Raw genomic sequence first — 24,133 nt, 5'->3', positions numbered from 1 at the left:
TAGGTTCATTCCTTATCTTTTTGGACTAAAATCTGAAAAGTGTCAAAATGCCAGAGCGTAAGCAAAATGCGCTCACTAAAAGAGAGTAACAGGAAAAGTAAAGGAACGCAAAAAACCAAATTTTTAGTCCAAAGAATGGCAACAACAAAACTAACGTCAAATAAGAACAGAAATGTATGTACAAAACACATTCACACAAGCACAAGCACAATAAACACTTGCTATATCAATTATTTTTTGCCTCCATCCAATTTCAATTCATTTCTTTTACTTTTTAGATTATTCTCACTTTTTGCGTATTCTTTAATTTCCGTTAATTTAAATTCAGTTGAGATTGACACTTTTCAGGATTTTGCCAGAAAAAATTCTTCTGACTAAATCTGATTACTTCGGACTGATGAGAGTCGCTCTCACTGACTTTTGCTCTCTCATTTTTGCTGTCATTTCCGAGTTAAGGAACGCTTTTTGGACTAAATCTGACTACTTCGGACTTTTTCAGACTTTTTCTGGGAGATAAGGAACGCTCCTAATAACAATAAAGGACTGCATTAGTGAATTGCATTTTCTTGTTGCTCCATTTTGTAGCTGTTTGACGTTTTTAATTTTTAATTCGAGTTGCCTTACTGGTTTACCTTAACATTTCATTTCCAAGCAGCAATGCATTCGGAAATTTTTTAACACAAATTATCCTCATACCCATATGCTTACTTGTCTTCTTGGTATTTGCACCCGGTCATACCATAATACCACTCTGCACAAAACATGAAAAGAATAACAAAGTAACTTGTACATCAACAATAGCAAACGACAATGACACGCCGACACCAACCCGAAGTCACAAGCAACTGTTTGTCTTTCAATCATACCAGACAGCAAATGCATACATATTTATGTATGTCTACATACATACATATTTATGTATGTCTATTGCCGTTTATCAATGCACACATTAGGGTGTATTACATAGATAATTAGGCTGAAAGAAGATAGTCTTTTCACCTCCCTTTTATTAGCTCGCGATGTAACTATGTAATATTAATGCGCCTAAAAGATGCAGTGATTTCTATTCCCAAGCTACATACTTTATGACAATACGAATGGAAATATAATAGCGAGGTTTTAGTTTTTTAAACTATAACTTTATTTCATATTAGTCGCTTTGTTTTAGCTAAACTGCTTCAGTGACAATCTGGGGTTATCCAACAAAAGCTCGTAAGCTGCAGTAAAGATATGCTTAATATTATATCAATATTGGGGTTAGCCTCAGGGTACTCAACATTGTGCTAGTATCTCCTCAGTAAAGGCAACCACGGCGTACTATCCTGTGGCATTGAAAAGGGATTAAAGTCTTTATTTCTGGCTCCAGCTCACTCCATACTATATCACGGCAGCGTATATTTCTTTTAAACAAAAATGTGGCCTTAAGGGCCTCTCCGCGGATTAAGAAATTGGGCGACGATAGGTTTGGCAATGCTACCAGAGCAGTTACGGGTGTAATAGGTAAAGCTCCCTTAGAGGAGCCATTTAGGAACATACATAAATGCTATACTTCCTAAGAAATCTTAACAGTGAGTCCTTTAAGGGCCATCTAACCTTCTCCCTTCCAGTGAAGAGCCTAACACCAGTTTTAGTTGGGTTAGCGGACAGCCCATCCAAGTATCAATCAGGACATATTGCGTTTGTTTGGCCATATATACATATGTAGCCCCCTTAGCAAAATTCGATTTCCCTATTTGAGAAACTTGCGGCGATTTGCAACAAAAAGTATATCCTAAAAATTGTACACTCAGTTTTTCACAAATTTCGAATTCTTATTTTCCAATATATTTATGTCCAAATCCTATATATCGATCTTTAAAAATGCAAAAAATCTTCAGTTTAAACTTAGTAAAAATTTTTCTTACAAGTATCCCGTACGATATATCATTGAGTAAGCTCATATAAAATTTTCATACAGAATTTTTAAAAAACTCAGGTTTTCACAAATTTTACTTTAATATGTTGATACAAAATATGTTGTTTACAAAATTTAGTTCTATTTAGTCAAATATCTTTATTTTCTTCCCTTTTCTCCCCTGCTTCGTAAGCTTCCAAAATACAACCATGAGCTAAGTTGGCGTCGAAATGAGCTGCCAACTTTTACTATTTCATTGCAGCCCTAATGTAGATTTGCACATATGTACATCTTTTCTTCCTTTGCTAATTCTCCTGATTATAGAAAGGCATGTAAAGCAAACCAACAACAGTAAACACATACATATAGGTTTATGTGTAGTGGAGTCAATAAGAGTAACCACAACAGTGGGATAAACAAACTCACAGACATACTCTGTAATTATATACATATGTACATAAGTGTGTCTTTGAACAAACAAACACAGCATATATGTATGTATTTTAGACACATACATACATACATAGGAATGCATGCAGTATTTTCATTCATTTTCCTCAACTACCCACACTTATGTCTGTCATTTTGAAATTTCCTCACTTTTATTTAAATTTTCTCATTTAACATACTGATGTCTATTCCGATGGGACTGCCAATTTGCTCTGGTAGATTTCTGGTGTACGTATTTTCGTTTGAATTTGAACACAGAATTTTAACAGCATTCCCTAAAATGCTCACTTTTAAATGAAGCGCATTTTTTAAATGCAAGTTGAACATTTTTGTTAGTTTATGATTGCTTATTTACTCGTAGTCTACTTGCTACAGAATTCTACGAATTTTCCATACATACATATTTATTTAATTTGGAATTTCTTATGTGCATAAATAAACATTAGATTTTTCGACATACATACATACATACATATGTGTGTAGAAGTCGTCTACGTAAGCTGGCATGCAGATGTGTGTCAACAATGCAACTCAGACAGGTTTTATCGCAAACAATAATTTATGTACTCATATGGCATTTATTGTTAAAATATTGTAGCATTTACTCGTTTTAAATTGGTGAACGCTTGCAGACAGTAGACAGTAGTTTTATTGAATTTAATTAGTTGAGGACATTATAAATATTTGTTCTAACAACTCTAAATATAATCGCTTGCCGATATTGTACAATAATTTATATTATTTAATTTAGATAAAATGTGAAAGAACTTCAAAATCATCACACACACAGCGTTCAAAAATTAATTCGAATAGGATTTTCTCCATAGAATCAGAGTCTAACATTTAAAACACTTATTAATAGCCCAAAAATTACTTTCTTCTACGTGCTTCCATCCTGGATAGATATGGGTGTTAAGTACAGTACAGAAGTTGCCATTAGCTGATCACCGAAGTTTTCTTTGGCCGCAACTTCCAAATGCGCTATGAAATGGACACTGCAACAGAATCTGCCATCTTCGCTCAGAAACGGTTTTTAAGAAAGGCTTGTAATCTAGCAGATTACTGCGCCGCGGGGTTTAGGCTGAGTTACGAAGCTGGCAAGCTGCTATCGATGCCATTGAGTCGATAAACACTAACCGTATATGCCTATAGGAATGCTGAAGATCCCTAATAACTCTGCGGTAGTATTTACTAAATCTTTACTGAGTCCCTGTACACAGTGGTACTTTGGGAAATGAGGATACGTACGAGTTTACAAGAGTAGGTTCAAAGGAAGCAAAATCCGTTGCGATTTATTTTTTCACGTGTCGAAGCAATACAATAATCGCCTTCCAGAAAACCCTGTCGCCTTATTGTACTTTCCTTCCTGCTTCTCTCTTAAGGCGCGTTGTCTCACATGGTCGGACTTTTGCCGGTGGTTTGGGTAGAAAATGTCTACGGTTCAAAATTCTGTTTTCAGAACACTGCATTGCGAAATTTTGGGGTTGTGTAAACGCATCAATGATTTGAAAGGCGAGTTTGTTTATGCGAAAGCTCAACTCGCGAAAATTCAAAATGGGCAAAAATACCCCAAAAAATAATAGCTGTAAAAGCAAATAGAAAAGTTAAGAGAATAATGAAAATAAAAAAATGTAATTAAGTCCTATTTATATCTTTTCTAAAAAGCATTGCTAAACATTTGATTGCACACTAACTTCTTTTGCTTATTATTTTTTATTTAAAAACAGAATAAGATCGCTTTATATTCGGTATTTAAAAAAAAATCGTAATTTTGGTCACAAATAGTTTTGAATCCATAATTTTACTTTCCATAATTTTATGCTTACGTACATCATTTTGTTTTTACAGAATTTTGGAATCCAGAATTTACACGACACGAAATAATTTTAATTGAAAGATTTTTGAAAAACAGAATTTACTACCGCTCCGCTACAAACTATCCCATTGTGCCCAATATATCTTTGCGAATTTGCTTTCCGCTGACACTGGAATTGCTACCAACAGCAGATGGACTAGGCTGCATCCATCTCGCTGGTAATGACGATACTTAGGGCATTTATCCAGCACTTTTTATGCGAGCGGTCCGCACTCTGGAGAAAATTTATTTCACGAGCAACATCATATGTCCAGCAGCACATGTTTAAATGAAATCCTTCCACACTTTCTATTAGTGTCCACTGACCTGCCGATTAAATCGTTTTATTATTATTCAATGGATTTTTGTTTTTTTTTTTTTGCCTGAGTGTTGAGTAGGGTGGACCAAAATTTGTTTCGTAGAAAAAAGCAAGATACCCCCCTAATTGGTTCTAATACCAGAAAAAGTAAATATGTGCATACGTTTTTTTTTTATTTTCGAAATTTGAATTAATATTAATTTCACAGAAGGGTAACTTTGGGGAGAGAGTCCTTTTTAAATTCTAGCACATAGTTAATTGTTAATTTTTTTAATGAACTCGATTTTGTAAAATGAAAATTTTACATTTGCATTATACACGGAAAAATTGAGGTGCTCGGTGGCACGTGTAAATATTAAAATTTTTGAGAATAAAAAAAAACATGTTTACTTTCTTTTTGGCACGAAAAAAATCCTACAATGCATTCTAGAGCCACCCTATTGTTAAGTGATATTCCACACAAAGTTTTGCTTCTATTATTTTACTTTTGTTTTCAACACAATGCAATGTCAATCGGTGTCCGTATTTCATGTAGAATTGTTTTCCCATTTCTGGTTTGTGTGCAAAAAAAAAAACTTCCGGGTTGTGGTATAGTTGACGGAAACTTTACGGAATCACAGAAAGTGGCACATGTGTATAAATTGTATAAAATTTGAATTTGATTGGGCAGACAGGTTGCAAAACTTTCTCCGATTCACACCTCCCCTTCATTGCTCGCATCTTTTCTCACATCTTTTCTTGCCTCTTTCCCTAATTAATTTTCTTGTTTTCGCTGCTTCGGTTTTACTCATTTCTACCAGTTGCTAGATCACTGATATTTCTTGTGGCACAAAGTTATACATACATTGCTTTTATTTGGTCTGCTGGCGTCAGTGCGTATGAGTAACAATTTATATCTCTATACATACTCTATACATACATATGTATGTAGGTACATATGTGTGTCGCCATAGGCCTTTAGGGAGATATAACATTTACAATCACTATTTTGCTTGTTTGTTGCCTACGCACTTTTGCACTGAGTGCATGCGTGTGAAATGATTCTCGAGCTACACTTCATGGTGCAAGTCATGCAGCGCCACTCTAGACCCACTCTGCCGCATACGTACATTTAACGCGTCAGTTGTTTTAATTATGTATGTCTTATAAACAGCAATGAGTCCACAGATCACCTTAGGCACACCGGCTGACTTAGTCAACTATGTAAATCAAAAATGTACTTAAGCGCGTTGCTAGAAGATTTATGTACATACATACAAACGTACATATGTATATATATTTATTTACCTATACATCTACGCTTTATGGCTTTGTTAATGTTTTCAATTTCTTTTCTCTATTTTATTTTTTATTTATTTGCCAATTTGTGTGCTTTCATTTGTAACTTGTCTGACACGTGATCATTTTGCTCTGCACAGGCAATGTGCCAATTAGTCGGAGCAATCGGATTTTATTTGAACATTTAATTACATTGACACTTGCAGGGATTTGAACACCCATGAAGTGAGTAGAAGAGAGAGAGAGAGTGTCGAAATCAACGGGGAAATTTGATACATCAGCAAATATTACACGTAAATGCCTACATATTACTACTTTTATTTATTTCCCTAAAGTTGTGCTTACTTTATCTGTGTGTGTGTGTGTGTGTGTGTGTGTGTGTGTGTGTGTGTGTGTATCGGCGATTAATCTGCCTACAAGTGCTCACTGCTAACTAAGCTTAACTTGTCTCGTCGTGGTTTGACATGTCTTTGATAGCCACAAATTAACTGACAAAAAAATAACATTAAAGCCACGTAAAGTTAGACAAATTAAATGGTGATTAAGAGGCGATTTAGTTGAGGGTAGCAATTTGTGCGCCACCGCATTGACGAGTGCAAGTAAACAAGTAGAAAGTTTACTGGTAGGAAGGTGCACAAAATACTATACATATCAGATGTGTCACCACCTATTAGGGTGATTGACTCGGCTTTTCCAAACAGTTTTCCACCGGTTTCTTCAGATATCTATAGGCAGTTATTTTGAGATCTTGAGTCTTTTACAGTCAATATAACACTTAGGGTGGCAAAAATTCCACACTGAAAACTCAGAAAACTATTTTATTCAAAATAAGAAAATGTTTCATCTCACAGTGGGGCAGGAAGTAATTTTAATTAATTAAAAATTATTAGGAAATACCGCTTCAATGGCCCTAGGTCTGACGTACAAATGGACAAATGTATAAAAATGCAAAAAAGTGGTAGTAACTAATTTGTTGACACTTTACTCCTACAAGGATTACTTCGCGGCGATTAAAAAAATTAAATCGGTTTGTTTGTACCGGCTACGAATCTCCTAAAATCCGGGTTTTTAGGATGGGTTATCAATCCGCTTTTTAAGAAGTTGGTAACCGGTACTAAAATTTCGGGTTTTTCGAAATTGGTAAACGGTAAAAAAAGCGACTTAATTTTTGAAATATCTATAATAAAAGAAATGGGCATTATTCATTACTCGGCTTTTATCAAAATTGGCAACCGGTCCAAAAACCGGGTTTTTCGAAATAAGTAGTCGGTACAAACACACCGAACTACCGTGCAGTAGTCCTTGTTGGAGTAATGTTTCAATAAATTTCTACCACTTCTTGCATATTTCTACATTTGTCGATTTCTACGTCAGTGTTAATAGAAGCGATGCGATATTTTACAATAGTTTTTAATTAATTTAAGATATTGCCTGTCAAATTTAGAGACACAACATTATCCAATTTTGATTGAAATAGTTTTGTGAACAGCGTAGTATGATTTTTATCCTATGTAGAATTTTTTCCAAGTGCAGCTACATATATTTAGAGCCAGAATTACTGTACTATTTTCGAATATCGAATAAACTGGATTTTTATTATCGAGCAAACTGGCATTTTTCATTTCATACACATCTCAACCTCTAAATAAAAGTAAAGTTTGTGTTTTACGAAGTTTTCCTGGCTTATTCCTGTTTAACCCTTTCCGGTCAAATCCGTCCCTGATGAATATAAACATTTTTCCTCTTAATTACAAGGTTCATAGAGCCTCATAATACCAAAAGTAAAAAAAAAAAAATATTCAAAAATTGTTTTGGGTAGCTATTAGGGCTACTTCAAATTTGTGTAATATATTGTACAAAAGTCCGCAAACGTGTAAAAGCACTGAAGAAAACTCAATAAATATTTCACAATTTTTGACGGAATAAAACTTTTAAATATTTCATTGAAAATGAACTTATGCACAGAGAAATTTATGACACATATAAGCAAGAGGATTGTCTTTATGAAACGTTTCTGGGCTAAGGGGTAAATTAGACGAAAAAAACCAAGAAAATTCCTTAGAGATTTATTTTTAATTTCATGTGTAAATTCTTCTTGATTTTATTTGTAATAAAATTGACAATGAATTGAAGGTTGTATTTTTCGGGTGCGACTACGACTGCCGACTTTTTGGACGTGGGTTCATATACTGTGAAACGAACCTAGTTTCTTATTTTTTATTTTTTATCTTTTTTATTCTTTTTATTATTATTATTTTTTATTTTATATACATATATGTATGTATGTATGTATATTGATTTATTTTTATTTTTTTTTTATCCCAATTTTGTGTTTACGTTCTCGCTGCTAATGCTTACGGGAAATATTTAACAAGCCAATGTAATAGTGCTTCATGAAAATTACTTCTTAATTGTATGTGATGTATTCTTGAATTTATTGAAAAGTTTTCTTCTTACTTTCATGCGATGACTTCTTGAATTTATTTATATTAAATTCATATCAATCAATAGAACACCATCGGCTAGATGACCACCGTAGCCGGGTAGGTAGAGCTATAAATTGCCATTCAGAAGGTCACGGGTTCGAAGACGGGTCGGCGTGAACCTTTTTTAATTTCTATTTTAAAAAATTTAATTAGACAACCTTATAGAAACCAAAAGATTTCTTTTTGGTTTTGTTAAAAGGATTTGCCCTCTGGAAGCATGAGGAATATCTTCTTAACAAAAAACCGTAGAGATATCTTATTAGTTTTGTTCCATTTTATTAGGTGCTTTTTTCTCTGTGTGTATGTACAAAATAATTGATCTTACTGCAGATATGTTGGTATGAATATTTTATATCTTTTTTTTAGTATCTTTGGTTAAGATTTAAATTAAAAATTTTAAATTTTCTCCATGAGAAGAGAATTATATAAAGAAATTTTGAAAAATTTCAGATACAATTACAATATAAAATATAAATGACCCGTTTTATAATATTATAAATCCGAAAGGGAGTTTGTTTATTTGTTACGCTTTCACGCTTTAACTACACAACCGATTCCCATTAAATTTTGTACACTGGTGCCATTTAGCCCAACTAAAAATATAGGATAGATTTAATCTCGATTATGCGAGGGGACGTGGCACCTCCCATCAAAGGAATTTTCATACTGCATATCATATCTCAGAAAATATTTTTGATGGAGTACAGGAACTTGGTATATATATATATATGAATGCATATAAAATCAATTCCATGCTCACGGAAGAGGGCTGCCATCTGTTTAAATAATCAAATTCGACTTGAATTAAGCAAATTATTTATTTGAAAATTATATTAAAGAAGAAAATATTTTGGAAAGGGTTGCCACTTTTTCGAAAAGCCAAATTTAAATTAATTATTAGCAAGCTATCTGAAATATTTATATATGGGTATCAAATGAATGATAGCTAAGAAACCTTCAGAGTGAACATTTAAAATATTACTGAAGTATTTTGCAAGCGTTACCACCCGTTTAAAAATTAAATTAATTTAATTTAAATGAATTACTACAATATGAGTATCAATCGAAAGGTTCTTGATAAGGTTTTTAGTTCTAAGCTACATGTAGGAGAGTTGCCACCTATTTGAAAAATTAAATTTTTGTTGAATTAAAGGAATTTAATAATTGGAACATGTATCACAATATGGACGTCAGCCAAGAGGGATTTAATAGGGTTTTAGTAGGAAAATATTTCGAAGGAGGTTGCCACCTGTTTTAAAAGTCGAGTCAGCGAAGCGGGTGCAAAATTTCCCTATGTAATAAATTGTAACAAAACTACGCAGTAAGTAGTACATTGCTCAATTAATTTACTTTATTTATACTTTGTCCATACATTTGAGTTTCCCCAAATGCTCTTATTTAACTAATGTTAAGAAATAGTTTCACCTAGTTTCCTTCCACGAATTTTATGGCATTTCAAAATAATTAGAAGTTTTTAATAAGCAAACTTAAAATTTTGCATAGTCAAAAGCTTTCCACTAACCGACAACCGCTGACTGCTGACTGCTGACCGCCGAGTGGCGAGTCATGACCTGAACGAAGTTTACCTTTTCGCTAAAATATTTCTCCTTCTAGCTTCCATAAGTGCATTTTGCATTTCTTCATTGCACTCTTCTCTTGCTCGAAATTTTGCATTTTTAATGAGGCAAGCGTAGGTAAAGTTCTACTAAAAAATAAAAAATTAAAAAATCAACTACACTTGCTGAAAATCTTAAGATTTTCAATTCAGTACTTTGTATGGCATTTGTTGTTGCCATAGTTATTTCTTATTTAGCTTTTTCTCGTCGAATTTGTTTTTGTGGCCGGCAGCCTCAACACGCACTTGAACTTTCGCCAAGAAGAAGCCAGAAGAAAGCCAACAAATTACATAGATTGCATTCAAAATGCAATAGAATTTAAATGTGAATTTGTTTCTGTTATTCTTGAATTATTTAGTATTTCTTATTTGTATAATAGCTCATTCATTTGTAACTGAATTCTTTGCTAAAGCATAACCGTGCGTAAACTGAATCTTGATCGTTTTTTTTTTTTTTGTTAACGAAACTTAAAATAAACCTACAACATATTAAATGGAATAAGGCTTAAAGTTTTCAGGTCAAAGCTTTAGTTGTATGCGTCTGTATGGCCTTTTAAGTTATATAAATAATAAAAATCATAAAATGATCTTTAATTGTGATCAAGAAATTATCAAGAATTAAAAAAAATTATTATTTTATTGTAAAACTGTACAAACCAACTTTTTTAAGAGATTGAGTCATAATTGAAACCGTGATTTCTCAGTTTTTCGAAGTTAGCCTCCGAAATCGAGATATTGGCCTTCGAAGTTCCAAATTGGACCTTCGGTGAATGTAGACAACTAAAAAAGGAAAAAATAGAGACGTAGTCCGCCTTTTGTTCTTATTTAAACAGTACATAACATTTTTGTGTGAACTCATATTACAAGTGCTATAAGAGGTCAAAAGTCAGATGTTCAAAACAATAAAAGCCTGATATTTCAAGAAATTTTTAAATAAATTTTTAAAAAGTTAGGTTTCGTTGAAATGCATATTTTTATACTTCGCGTATAAAAATTTTTTATAAAAAAATATTTTAACCAAAAAAGGTACTAATTAATAATACAATTGAATACTTTGCTTAAATAAAGCAGAAAATTACCTTTAATTTTGTATATGAAAAAAATCAAAAAACAAGAAAACTATTTGAAGCTAACTATTATTTACGTATGCATACATACTATGTATATACAAAATGCAGTTATGTAATTTTAAAATTAATTGCTTTATTTTATTTGTATTTTTTTTTTTCAGCGCAAACCATGACTCTACGATCATGCAGATAAAAATAATGGATACCAAAATGCATTTCTGGGTGATCCTCTTGGTAAGTGTCTCCCTTTATACAAATTATTTAAATATATGTATGTATGTATGTATACACATTTTTACGCTTTTTCACATTTGAAACACAAAAGCATTTACTTACTTCGCGGCTCCCAATAAAATATGCAACAAGGTGTTGGATTGCAAGGAAAATTTGTTAAATTGCTCAGAAATCTGGTACAGTTTCCTACACTTTCTAGCACCACAATTAATTTTATTGTCCATTCAGTGAGTTTAGGAAGCGTAGGCGAATACGAGAGTGGTGTGGCCGAGAAATTTTAAATCGAATCAAATGAATGACGACAACTTAAAAAGGACAAATATTTGTTAAAAACTGTGAGATTATTTACAACCGACGACTAAGTAATAAAAAAAAACGCTCTTTAATTTTGTGGCAATGCTTTTCTTTACAACTCCATTTACATTCAATAGCTATGCCGACAGGCGTTATGTAGCATTTACCTAGTACTTTTCCTTTCCCCTCCTCTTGACGGTTGGTCATTTTTTCCGCATTCCGTCTACGAGCTTTCAACAGCTTGCGATTAACTAGAACATTCGTTCTAGGTGGATACTCCATTTTTTATTACTAACTCTATGTAAATATTTGTGCTTCTACTGGTTGTAGGTGAAGTTGAGGTTGTATGTACCTACAAACATACATAAATACATATGTATGTAGGTACATATATAGTTGCTGGCCTTTTGCTCACTTCGGCAGGTTTTTTTTCACTACTTTAGTAGTAATTTGTTCCGCCTGCCGGCAGAGCAAATCGCAATTTGTGTGCCTTCTAAAGCCACAGCAACAAACATGGCGGGCAATAAAGCTAAAACGGGAGCAGAAATGGAAAAAAATGGGAAAAAGGTCAGCTTGTAGCAACTTGCTGCTTGCTGAATAAATCAAATCCATCAATTTCCTATGAAAGAAGAATAAATTTATGTATTTGCGATTCCAAAGTAGTAGAAATGCAGCAGCCAACAACAAATCGGTATTCAAAAGCAAATCAAAGTTGGTAATTTCAACAATTTATATACGTATAGTGCTTTTCTTAACTATACGACACTCACATATTGACAAGCTTTGACTCTTACTTTTTTACTTTTTATAATTTTTTTAAATAAAATTGTAGTTTACTCTATAAAGAAATGTGTAAAAATCAACAAAGTTTCATTAAAATTTCACTGATTTTATTCAGAGTTACAAAAAAAAAAAAACAAATTTTTGGATATTGAGTTTTATAGTCCATTAAATTCTGGTGATTCTTTTGATGACAATGTTATTCATTTTCTTCTGCACGAAGTTTAAGAAAGAGCACGAGTTGTGGCACACTTATGCTAGATAATGAAAAATATTTTCCATCGCGAGATTGTAATTAAATGATACACCAAAAGAAGAAAAAATAACAACTCGTACTCATATATCCGTAGTTGTATATCGTCACCTGAAATACAAAAAGACGTAACAAGCATCATCGTTGAAATGCAAAAAGTAATACATAACTAATAAAAAATTCAAAATTCACTTTTTGATTTATATGATGCGATTTCATCGAATTGAAACTTCACAGTTATGCTGTATTTGATGCCTACTTTCATTGCCTCTAATAAGAAAATTCTTGGTGAAAATTTACCTTAAAAAAAAAACAGTTATAATTTTTTAGAGTGACAATGAAAAAATGAGTAATTTCGCCAAAATAAGTGTTTTAAGGCTAAAATTGTTCAAATACTTGATTTATTTTTTATTGTAACTACTTGTTTCTGGAACTGCATTGATTGAAATATATGCAAGAAGAATGCTTCAGCGTTTTTTCTGGCGAGCGAAGGAAGTGACACTAAAAACATAACAACTCCTGAGATTTGCTCACGATATTTTTTTTATATGGAGAAAAATTCACAACACCGTCAATAAAAAAGGAATGCCAAAAATGATTTAGAATTTGTATTTTTTTATGCTAGAATTAAATGGACTATAAAACTGCATACCTAAGAACTTTCTTAAGCTTCTCAATAAAAAGTGTGAAATTTTGATGAAGCTATTGACAATTTTTTTTCAATTTTGTGCAAAGCTTGATACTTCGATTCATACGTTTTTTTTTTTGTTACAGAATGAACAATATTTGTATAAAAAAAATAATAAAAAAAATTAAGAGTCAAAACTTGTCAGCACGTTGGTGTCGTATATTATATTTATGATAAACACTGTACATATATATGTATACTTGGGCAAAGTATGCAATGTGTGGTGGTGAATTATGGTCATTAACGTCGAGTTGTGCCTAATTGACCTCTACATTCTCTAAGTGGATGTGAGTGATGTGACGGCCGTATGGTTTTATAAGTAAATAATGAGGCATCTTGAGATACTTATGAAGTTCAATAAATTTAAGGAAATCGCGATTGGGTAGAAGAAAAACACAAAACTTTGAAACCATACATTTATGAGTTTTGCAGTATGTTCTCCAAAGAAAATACTTTGTGGTTTAAGATAACCTTATTTTCTCTGAATATTAACACACAACTAAATTTGTTTCCATATATTTAGCCTAGTCTGATGAGGAAATGTGGTGATTTCCAAAATAGCTATCACTTCTACCATTTCTTCACATTATTGTTGGTTTTCCACAATAAGTTTTTCATTAAAAACGGCCTCAAGCTCATTAAAAATTGTTGAATAGCTATGCATTTCTGATATGCCCATCGATAACAATTTATAAATTAAGTGTTATTTCTATCCATATATTTATTGATAAAATAATAGATGGATTATTTGTCAATCGTACCGCTATATGGTATCAATTTCATTATCAGTATCTTTTATCATCGACAACATTATCGAAGTATTTGTCGATATAAGTTAATTGCTGTATTCTTTTTATAATTTTCACGCGGTTATGTTACTGCTATCGGGATTTGGTTTCGAGATATTTGTCAATATCATTATTGGTGTATGCATATCGTTATCGTATTTGTATATATCGTTATCGATGTATTCCGGTTGATGTCATAATCTATGTATTAAGCGACCTATCGTTTTTTTCAGTTCTTGTACTTACGGATATTTGTTGGTAAAGTAATAGAAGTATTAGCCGTTATACTTACCAATATTTTGTACCGATTTTGGTATCTTTTTCGGTACAATCATGGAGGTATTTATCGATACTAGCTGGCATTTTTGGTTGAATTCTTTGACAATAGGTCTTACGTTTTTGTTATCGTTAAAGAATATATTTGTCAATATCGTTATCGATGTATCTTGATTGACAAACCATTTGTTTTACCGATTTTTCAACCTTTGTACTCACGGGCATATTGATTGTCTAGATTCTAGAATATAGGTGCCATTAATTTAATATTTCATGTGTTTATATTACCGTTGTCGAAATTGTTTTGTAGATCTCGCTATCGATGTTCTTATTTTTGCTGATGTATTAGATGATGTATTTAGCGATGAACTTACTATCGATTTTTTATTGAATACATTCGATATATCCGCAGATCTCGCTATAGACGTATCTTTTTGGATAAATTATTCAGCGCATTATCTGATATCGTTATGTTATATGGATTTCAATATCTATGTCCTCCTTGAGGCATTTATCGATATAGTTATCGATTTATTTGATTTTAAAATCCTTACCATTGCTTATATGATTATCGACAAATTTATCCAGTGATAGATTTTCGATTAATTTATTAATCTTCAACGCCATTTGATATCGTTATCAATATCAGTATCCTCTGTCTTGTGCGCCTTTTCTTCTTTCTAAAACTGCCCTTCTATAATTACATAGATAGCACATCGATAACAAGTTGGTTCGGGTCTCGGATTCGCGAAGTTTCCTTGTTTCTGAAGATGGTACCGGTTTATCTTCAAACAAAATTTGTCAATAGATGATGGGAATTCCTTCCAAAATACATCAACTGCTCACCTTGTCGCAAGAATGAACCACAAACGACATCTTGTTGATTGTAACAGGACAGTGCAGACTTAATCCTTATCGATATAAATAGCATAGTGGGCAAATTGATGAATTTAAGTATGCCAGAAATGGAATCTAAGGATAACAGCTCATCTGATGTCAAATCCTTCCAAATTCGATCCAAAATATACATAGTGAGTGCGCGATCTTTTCGCAGGCAGAATGGGATTCTTGAAGATGATTATGGTTACCTTTATTTTATGTATCTCACGAATAACTCCAGTACATAAATATCACAGTTCTAACCAATTAATCTTGACTATGAATTTCGCTACTAGATATACTGTCCAAGAATTTCTCCTGAGGGTCTATTATCGCTTTTCTTCGGATATTTGAAATAATTTCGGAGCTAGACGCATGCAGACGCTATTCATTAGGCTTCTGCATTTTTGAACCACTTTTGATTTAGTTATAAAGGACCAGGATCAAAATGGCAGCCCGGCTATTTGAAAATCGGGTGACGCGATTTTCGCGAAGATGGTGTGTGTTGGTGTGATTCAATAGGCGCACCACTTGCAAAGTCAGGTAGATGAAATTATTTTCTTGTCCAAATGGTGTCCAATTAAACCTCTGCTCCAAAGGCTAATGCTCCCTTTGGAATCAGGTGGACACTTCAATTACCAAATATTGGAATTCAGATGCAGACGGGAAAATGCTTCGAACCGCCAATCGAATTCTGGTTCTGGCGGTATGCGGTAGATAGAACTTCACTTTGCCCTTTTCCCCATACTACTGTATATGTACTTACATATATGTATTACACATCAGCTGAGACTTTTGATGGATCATTTTTTTCGTTACACCCAAAGTTTTATTTTTAACGCAGTAAGTTTCTGCCCAAAACCTCTCTCTACTTTTATATTAGATTTCCAGTAATTTTTCATCTCCTTGCAATTGCGTTTGCTGTGATTTTATTAATGTCGCGCATAATCGTCAACGCTGCAATTAATTAACCAAGTGTTTACTTTGAAACAGAGTTTAACTATTTGTTGGCGTAAAACTTTTTGCTATTTTCTTTACTTAGACGCAAATACTTAATGAGTTTGCCTCTCGTACCAAATTGTGCAATTATTTTTAAGTGATTTTCGTATTGAAACTTCTCCGCAAAACCTTGCAAACCTAACATTGACTTTTCCTATTGAAAAGATTACTATGACTTTGCTTGCTGCATTCAAGTTTGGGCTTTTAATTCAGAGTGCTGGCTTTTCTTCTTCTTCGGTTGCTGACCTTTTGTTGCCCAATCTTTGTTGCATGGCAATTTGTATAATTTTTCGAAATGATAAATTAATTTGGCATCGCAGCTGAAACGGAACGACCCAAGCAAGTGTTTGTTCTTCCTTCGCTTGTGAGGAATTCCATTGAAGGATTGTAAGTTAGCGCTTTGGATGGAACGAAAATCAGCGGTGATCACGCGGCAGTGTCACTGGAGCATGTCGTTTGAGTAGTAAGTCCCTTGGGGCATAGATTAAAGTGACCAAAGTTCTTTTAGAAGCCGGCATGGTAGTAAAGTTAGAATATCCTTTCCCGCCTGAATGTTCTTACAAACGGAAACTCAACTTTTTTCTTACTAAATACCAGCATCAACACTTCCTATAATACCTTCCCGCTACAATTAGTACTTTGGTATTTTTTCAGTTTGTCAAAAGTTTTCACATCTGGTCACTCTAATACGCTATGTAACACTCTTTACCACAATTGCCATTTCATTATTCATGTTAGCTCTTGCAAATAACGGCATAAATTACATTCGTCGAAAAGTAATGCTTTCACATTTCACATTTCCCTTTTTCATTATTTATTTGCTTGGCTTTTGCTCTTTATTTATGTTTGTACATTTTTATTCATTTTATATTTCGCAATTGACCAGTATTTGAAAATTAAAAGGAAAAATTAATCATTTGGCTTTTGGTGTCAGGATAACGAAGCAAATCCATTTGCTGTAATTAATTCCAGCAATTTTTTCTGACCGCACTATTGCGCACTTAATCCGTTGTGAGTGGTGAAAGCAATACAGAAAAGGTAATAGCCACGAACAATTAATTCAAGTAGTACTTAAAAAGTTTTGTACTATTTAACTAATTCGTGCGTGGCGATTGATGCCAATCAGTAATCAGTCAGATTGTTTTGACAAATATTACTTTTAATTAAAGCAACGTCGGCAGACTCTTATTAGGCTATGATTAATACAAAATAATGATTATACATATTTATTCTAATTATTAATGATTCGAAGTTTTGTTTTGCAATTTAGTTTTTTTTTAGCGTGTTGTCCACTGTGAATGCCTTAGTTCTTTTTTTTGCCGAGTTTCTTGCTATCTCAAATGAAATTCAGGAATTTCAAGTTCCACCTCCGATATCTCTGCCAAACTATGAGTAAATGTAAATCTCACAAAAGGAATGTCGGCTGTGCTCTTTACAGCTTTTGGTAGCTTTTTAATCACTTTTAAAATTTGCTTTCTCTTCCACGAAAAACCCAAAATTTTTCGCCGAATGATCACCAACAAAACAAAAAAAAAAACAAATACCTGAAACGGTTTTTAAATTAACAATAAAAACAAACAACTTTTTTGCCCACTAGTGCCTGTTTCACAAAGCCAACTGCTATATGCAAAATTAATTTCAATTACAATTACCCTTAGGCGAGGCCACTTCAAAGCCTTAACTCTAAAGCTGTTAAACAAAACGGATTGATGACAACAACAAAAAAGCTTTGACAACCCCTTGATGGTGCTAAAATAGGGCTGCAAGACGTATTGATTTTGGGAGTAAACGTACTCCTTTTTATTGCAATGTACTTACTCAAAAAAAAAAAAAAATCTGGAAATGTACTTCTTTTTTAATAATGTATTAATTTTTTAACATATACAGGGTGTAAAATAATAAAAGTTACACAGGTTTTTAAAAAATAATATTGTTCTTTATAGATTTTGCGCAAAAATTAGTTTACTGTTAATTTTCCATAGTGTTTACTTAAATTTTATTAACTAAATTTGAAATTTTCACCTTTACTCAAAGAAATGGTCACGTGTCGATTTCCTTCAAATGTTCGTAATGTTTTTCGAGCTAATTTTTTTTTGTTATTCTTATATAAAATTATATATATCGTCTAAGCTTTAACCAAAACCGTGTAAATCACAGTTTCAAACTTTATACAAAATTTAGGAAAATTCAACAAATTTTCATCAAAATTTCTACTTTTTATTCGCGCCGATTTTTAAGATTTTTTTTTGGTGACGGTTTTTTCACTTTTTTCACATAAGTATGAATTTCTTATGAAATAAAACGCGAAAGACCATCAGCAACAAAATTTGTAAATATCCACGCAAGTTTTCGTAAATTACGCTTGCTATATTAAAAAACCACGAAAAAGTCAAAATTCTCAAAATTCAACATGATTTTTTAGCCGTTTGAAACTTGCACTTCATTAGATTGAAATTGCATGGGCTATAAAAGTGGATACCCAAAAATTTTCTAAAAATTCAGAATAAAAATTTAAGTTTTGATGCAAATTTGTTGAATTTTCCTAAATTTTGTATAAAGTTTGAAACTGTGATTTACACGGTGTTGGTTAAGTCTTAGACGATATTTTTATATAAAAATAACAAAAAAAAATTTAGCTGGAAAAATATAACGAATATTAAAAAAAAAAACAAAAAAAACGTGGTCATTTGTTTGAGCCACGTACATACCCAGCAAAAAATCGGTAATTGCTTTTAGTGGTAACGTGTTCTAGAAGGCATAGCATTATAATGCCTTCGAATTTTTTTGCATCTTTTAGGCATTGTCGGTAATGCAAAAGTAGAATGTCCTACAATATTTTATTTATTTCGCTTCTTTGTTTCATTTTGGGGAATGCAAAGTAGAATGTCCTATAATATTTCTTTCTTAATTCGCTTCATTGCTTCATTTCAGGGAATGCAAAGTAGAATGTCCTACAATATTTTATTTTTTTCGCTTCATTTCAGGGCATGCAACGTAGAATGTCCTACAATATTTTTTTTTTCGCTTCTTTGCTCCATTTCGGGGAATGCAACGTAGAATGCTGCATCGTAGTCAGTAGAAAAATAGAACGAATATCNGGTTTCTACGGTAATCGTGTTTTTTGCTGGGTATATACAGTGCTTTTTTTTGTAAATATTCGTAATAAGCAACACTTTTTTTTGTTATTTTTCTATAAAACTACCGATCTAGCTTTACCCAAAAACATGTAAATCACAGCTCCAAACTTTTTGCAAAACTCAACAAGTTTTCATCAAAATTTCAACTTTTTAATGGAGACTGGAATTATTTTGTGGAATAAAGCTGTTTATTTTTAACATTTATTGTTGCTTTGAAAAAGATATCTAAGATATCTTTGTTTGTTTGTACCAAAGTAATGAAAACGATCTCAAATATGGGATTATACATATATTTACTTTTTGGTAATTTGTAAATTGCACAAAAAAAATTAAAAAAATTAACTCCTTTCTTATATTTGTACTGCTTTTTTTCTATCGAAAATAGAAATGTACTTCTTTCTCCGTTTCAGAATCTGGCAACCCTATGCTAAAAGTACGCTGTCATGCCAACCAAATCAAGATTGACAATTACCAAAGCTTTCAACACCTTTTGCAACTTTTATTTAACCACCATGCTTCAGTGATTTCAACCATTTTGACCCAAATTTATTTATTTTTTTTTTCATCTTTTTACTCTGCTGCTGATTACGTGTATTTCCGAAGATTTGAATTCAATTGATTCACCGCAGAATATTTTATTGAAATCAATAAATTGTTGTAAATCTACCATTTCTTTTATTCCCCTTTTTTTATTTTTTATGTTTTTGATTTTTTTTTTTGTTTTAGCACCTGACCAGTTCATTTCACTTTTCTTGTCTAACCGACTGACTGTAGGTTAACTTTTTGCTTTTATTCCTTCACTACTTTCTTATCTATGTATTTGCCTTCTTTGAGTTTTTGTTACTTTTTTTCTGTATGTATGTATTTTCCTACATAGGTTGCCCACGGTTGTTTGATATCCTTTTTCGTGCAATACGATTCAGCTTTGACTATGTGTAGAAAAGAGATTTAATCTCAAAACCCATCTGTCCAAGTGTGGCTTTTACAAAAAGGGAATGAAGCTTAAGGAGTTTCAATGATGACTTGTTTTTGTATTTTCGTGAAATAAGGCTCTTAGAAAATAAAAAGTGAAATATTTCCAGAATGTCACTCTTATACTACGTTCAAATTGACGAGCTAAACATGTTAAATGGGCTTAAACCAGTTAAATGAACAAACCATGTTCATAAACAAGTTAAATCGCATGCAATTTGTTGTTGGAAAATTGAACCAGTTAAATCATTTAACTCGTTTGAAAACGAATTCAGCGCAGAGTTGTATCAGAAAGCTTTCTGCTCCGGCCAATCAGAAAGCACCAAAAGCTTTCATTTGACACGCCAACGTTCAAAAAAATTTATTCTGAAAAATATTAAAAATTAAAATTATCAAAAAATATCAAAATTGTATGCATGTCTTCCCGTCAAAAAAGAAGCCGAGGCGGTAATTAATTATTTTCCATGAGATCTCATCGTACGCAGAGATAAATAGTGCATACGAACTAAACATTTTGAAGTCTCTAAGTAATCCGTATGCGTTATTATCATGAAGCAGACATTCGCACAAAGCAAATTGAAACCCAAAAACTTGATTTTGAATATTTTTTTTTTTTTTAATTTATATTGGTAATTAAACAACCGTCAAAGTTAACTCCAAATGTTCAATTTGAACGATTGTGTTTTCCAAAAAGCTCTTTTTCATTTAACAAGTTAAACGGGGCCAATTTGAACGTAATATTAGGTGAAAAACGATTTTTTATTTAAATAGCTTATTTCTCCAAAAGTGTTTAAATGGCATATACGGGAAGTCGTTAAACAAAAAGCCTGCCTACCAAGAAAAACCATGACTTGAAACCATGAAAAAAGGCATGAAGAAGGTGGAATAAGCTTTAAAATTAACTTTGATGATAAATTAGTTACAATGTGATATGCAAATATTTAAAAAGCATGCGTTTAGTGTTAAAAATCAGTACAATGCTTATCGGTTAGTATACTTTTTTCTGACAGTTTTAAAACTTACTGGTGTTCGCCCAGCGGTTAAAATGCAACCTCTAAAATTAAGGCGAGTTGAGGTGGGCTGAGCTGAGCCGAGTTGAGCTTAGTTCAGTTAGTTGACGTCAATTGAGCAATGCGTTGAACAACATAACAGTATATAACACAACATAACACAACACAACACAACACAGCACAACACAACACAACACAACACAACACAACACAACACACTTTTCCTTGCCTCTATTATTTTCTCCATCTTATGGTGATTTCGTTTCTTCCAGAAAATGTAAAAAATTATACCGTTGAAAAAAATAGTCCAGTTAATCACATAGGAAACATTGGTGGCCCTATAGTTAGAAATAATTTGCCTCTACAAGTTTTTTTTTGCAAAATGTAGTTCATACTACAACGAAATCCACATAACACACAGTTTTGAACTACGTACAAGATTTATAATAATTCCACAAATTATGTAAAAAAAATTCCTAAAATTTTAAACTTCTTAACCGGTAATTCTAGATAAAAAAAATTTTAAAATTCGACGAGATTTTTGTGCCAATTAAAACTTGCACAATATGATTTTGGAAGTGCATTAGCTATAAAACTGCATACCCGAAAAAAAAAAAACATTTTGAAAGTTTGAGGACCATTTTTTTGAAATTTGTTGAATTATTATAAATCTTATATAACTTTTAAAACTTTAAGTTTTGCCTATGGTTTTCGATTTAGTATTTATGAATTATATTTTGCTAAAAAATTAATTAAAACTAATCGAGCAATAATGAAATGGGCAAAACTTGTAAATACCAATATTGACATATGTAGTTTCTAGATTTCTAATTTTATTTCTCAACCTACATTTGTCGAAGCCCTTTTCGTTATTCTCATAAAATGTTTAAACTAAGACCTTTATCTATCCTCCTTATTTCTGCTATATCTTACATGCATTTTCCCTAGTCATGTCAATTCGTTACTTTAACTGTCTAGCCGTCTATCAGTTTGCTCACCACATTACCACTATTTAACAACTATTTCCTACACTAAAGTTGTCGACCGAACTCCGTGCTGAAAGCAAGTAAATTCTACACACGAATAAATGAATAAATATGCCCATGTACATGCCTACATACATACAGACTTCCATGTGTAGTAAGTGTGTTTACATATGTGAATTACAAAGACAATATCGATAAATTTGTTGAACATTCATTTCAATTCCGTTGCTATCGAGTTAATGACTATGCGACATGCAAAAACAATTCACGGCATGCTAGAACCAGAACCAACCTTTCCTGGAATATATATACAACTACAACTAGAAGCAATAACAACCAAGCCAAAACAACCATAAGCATTACAAGTGTGCGAAAAGTAGACAAGTGGGAGTCGCGTTTGGGAAGAAGTCTATACTCCTCTACTGCAGCAATGAAACACTCGAGCACAGCTGAAGTGCCTTTTAGTGCTACATACAGAAGTACGAGTACTATAGTTACTCGTGTGTATGGCAAGTACTAAGTACGTGCGTGCGCTACAACTTTACGAGGATAATGAAAAACTCGAAATGTTAAAGTTCAAATGTTTCGATATGGCAACACTCGACGCGCACTTAATGTCAAAGAGGTCGAAAACGTCTGCTTACAGCACTCCAAGTACAAGTTACAATTACAAAAAAAAAAAAAAAAATACCAAAAAACAAGTAAGAAAAAAAATGGCATTGCAAAAAGGAGCGCCAGTGCTACAATGCGTTGTTTGCGTCCGTCGACCGTCGACCGAGTCCATTGACATTCATTTCGAGTGGGAAAGCAAATGTAAGTTATTCTTTTTTGTTTTGTTGCTCCACGTTTTTTTATTATTTGCCACTTCTGCCACTGTTTCTTCTGTGTTTTTCATGGTCTCTATTCTTATTCCACTTTCCTCTTTCAACAATGCAACATAATAAAAACGCTCTTTCGTGCAGCAGCACACTTGAACTTAAACTTCCTTTTTGGCGAACATAAACATGTGTAATGGATATGTCGTGGTGCAGCATAGAAAAGGATTCAAAGGATAAGAATACCTAATTTTTTGGTCGTCGAACTTTTGTGCAGAAAAGTTTCTTCGGAAGCTGCAGATGATGCGTGCAACTTTTTAGAGTTTTACCAAAGAAGAAACTCTTGGACGAGACTTTCAGTTAGGTATTAAAAATTTTGAAAATGAATACACTGTAGAAATGTGTGCAGGAATAATTATGCATTTCTTAACCGTTTCAAGCCCAATGTTGCCTATAGGCTACATAAATAGTTTGGTTTATAAATTTTGTTGTTTAAAAAATATTTAACGGTTTATTTTCAATTACACTTTAGAATGGTGTGTATAGCGTAGAGTATGCGTTAGGTGCCACTCCCCATATAAAACGGAGTTAACACTTCTGCATTTGTGGAAGTTACATATGTATATCCTTCAAATCGGTGTATGTTTTATTTTGAAAAAGGGATTTAAAAAATTTATTGTAGCATACTTACTTGCAAAGGGAGATTAATGTTAGCTGAGTGGGTACCAGAGGCAAGTAAACCCATGGTTTGTGTCGTTAGGAGGTGATTTCGAAAGCCGGACAAATGTTGGGCGTATCGATGGCGAGTCCGGATAAGTAATGCTTAAGCCTACTAAAGTATCCAGACCTTAGTTGCGTAAAAGCAGCTTGCAATCATATTGCTCGTCAAAATGACAGTTGGTAGGCCATCGGTGTTTGCCTGTGGAGTTCTGCGGTTACGGCTTATCTGTACAGCGTCGAGTGCAAAGCTTGTGCGATGTAGGTCTGACTGAGTCTCGCCCATAAGTTGGTAAAGATAACTTCTGACTTCTGTCTGGGCGTAGCCAGGTAGGAGC

General features: G+C 32.8%; 1 protein-coding gene across 1 annotated transcript in view; it reads left to right on the top strand.

Moving 5' to 3' along the window:
* LOC108362746 (ADAMTS-like protein 3) overlaps nt 1-24,133 on the top strand; it is a gene marked incomplete at its 3' end in the record, with an annotated part of 83,250 nt that overhangs the window by 17,445 nt on the left and 41,672 nt on the right. The window contains exon 3 of the mRNA XM_017615865.1: nt 11,129-11,201. Coding sequence (XP_017471354.1) covers nt 11,151-11,201 — 51 coding nt within the window. The remainder of the gene's footprint in view (nt 1-11,128; nt 11,202-24,133) is intronic.

This window comes from Rhagoletis zephyria, unplaced genomic scaffold (genome assembly GCF_001687245.7).
Source record: "Rhagoletis zephyria isolate East Lansing unplaced genomic scaffold, Rhagoletis_zephyria_1.1 Rzeph_scaffold_01085, whole genome shotgun sequence".
NCBI classification, from domain to species: Eukaryota; Metazoa; Arthropoda; class Insecta; order Diptera; family Tephritidae; genus Rhagoletis; species Rhagoletis zephyria.
This window is presented reverse-complemented; position numbering and strand designations above follow the sequence as displayed.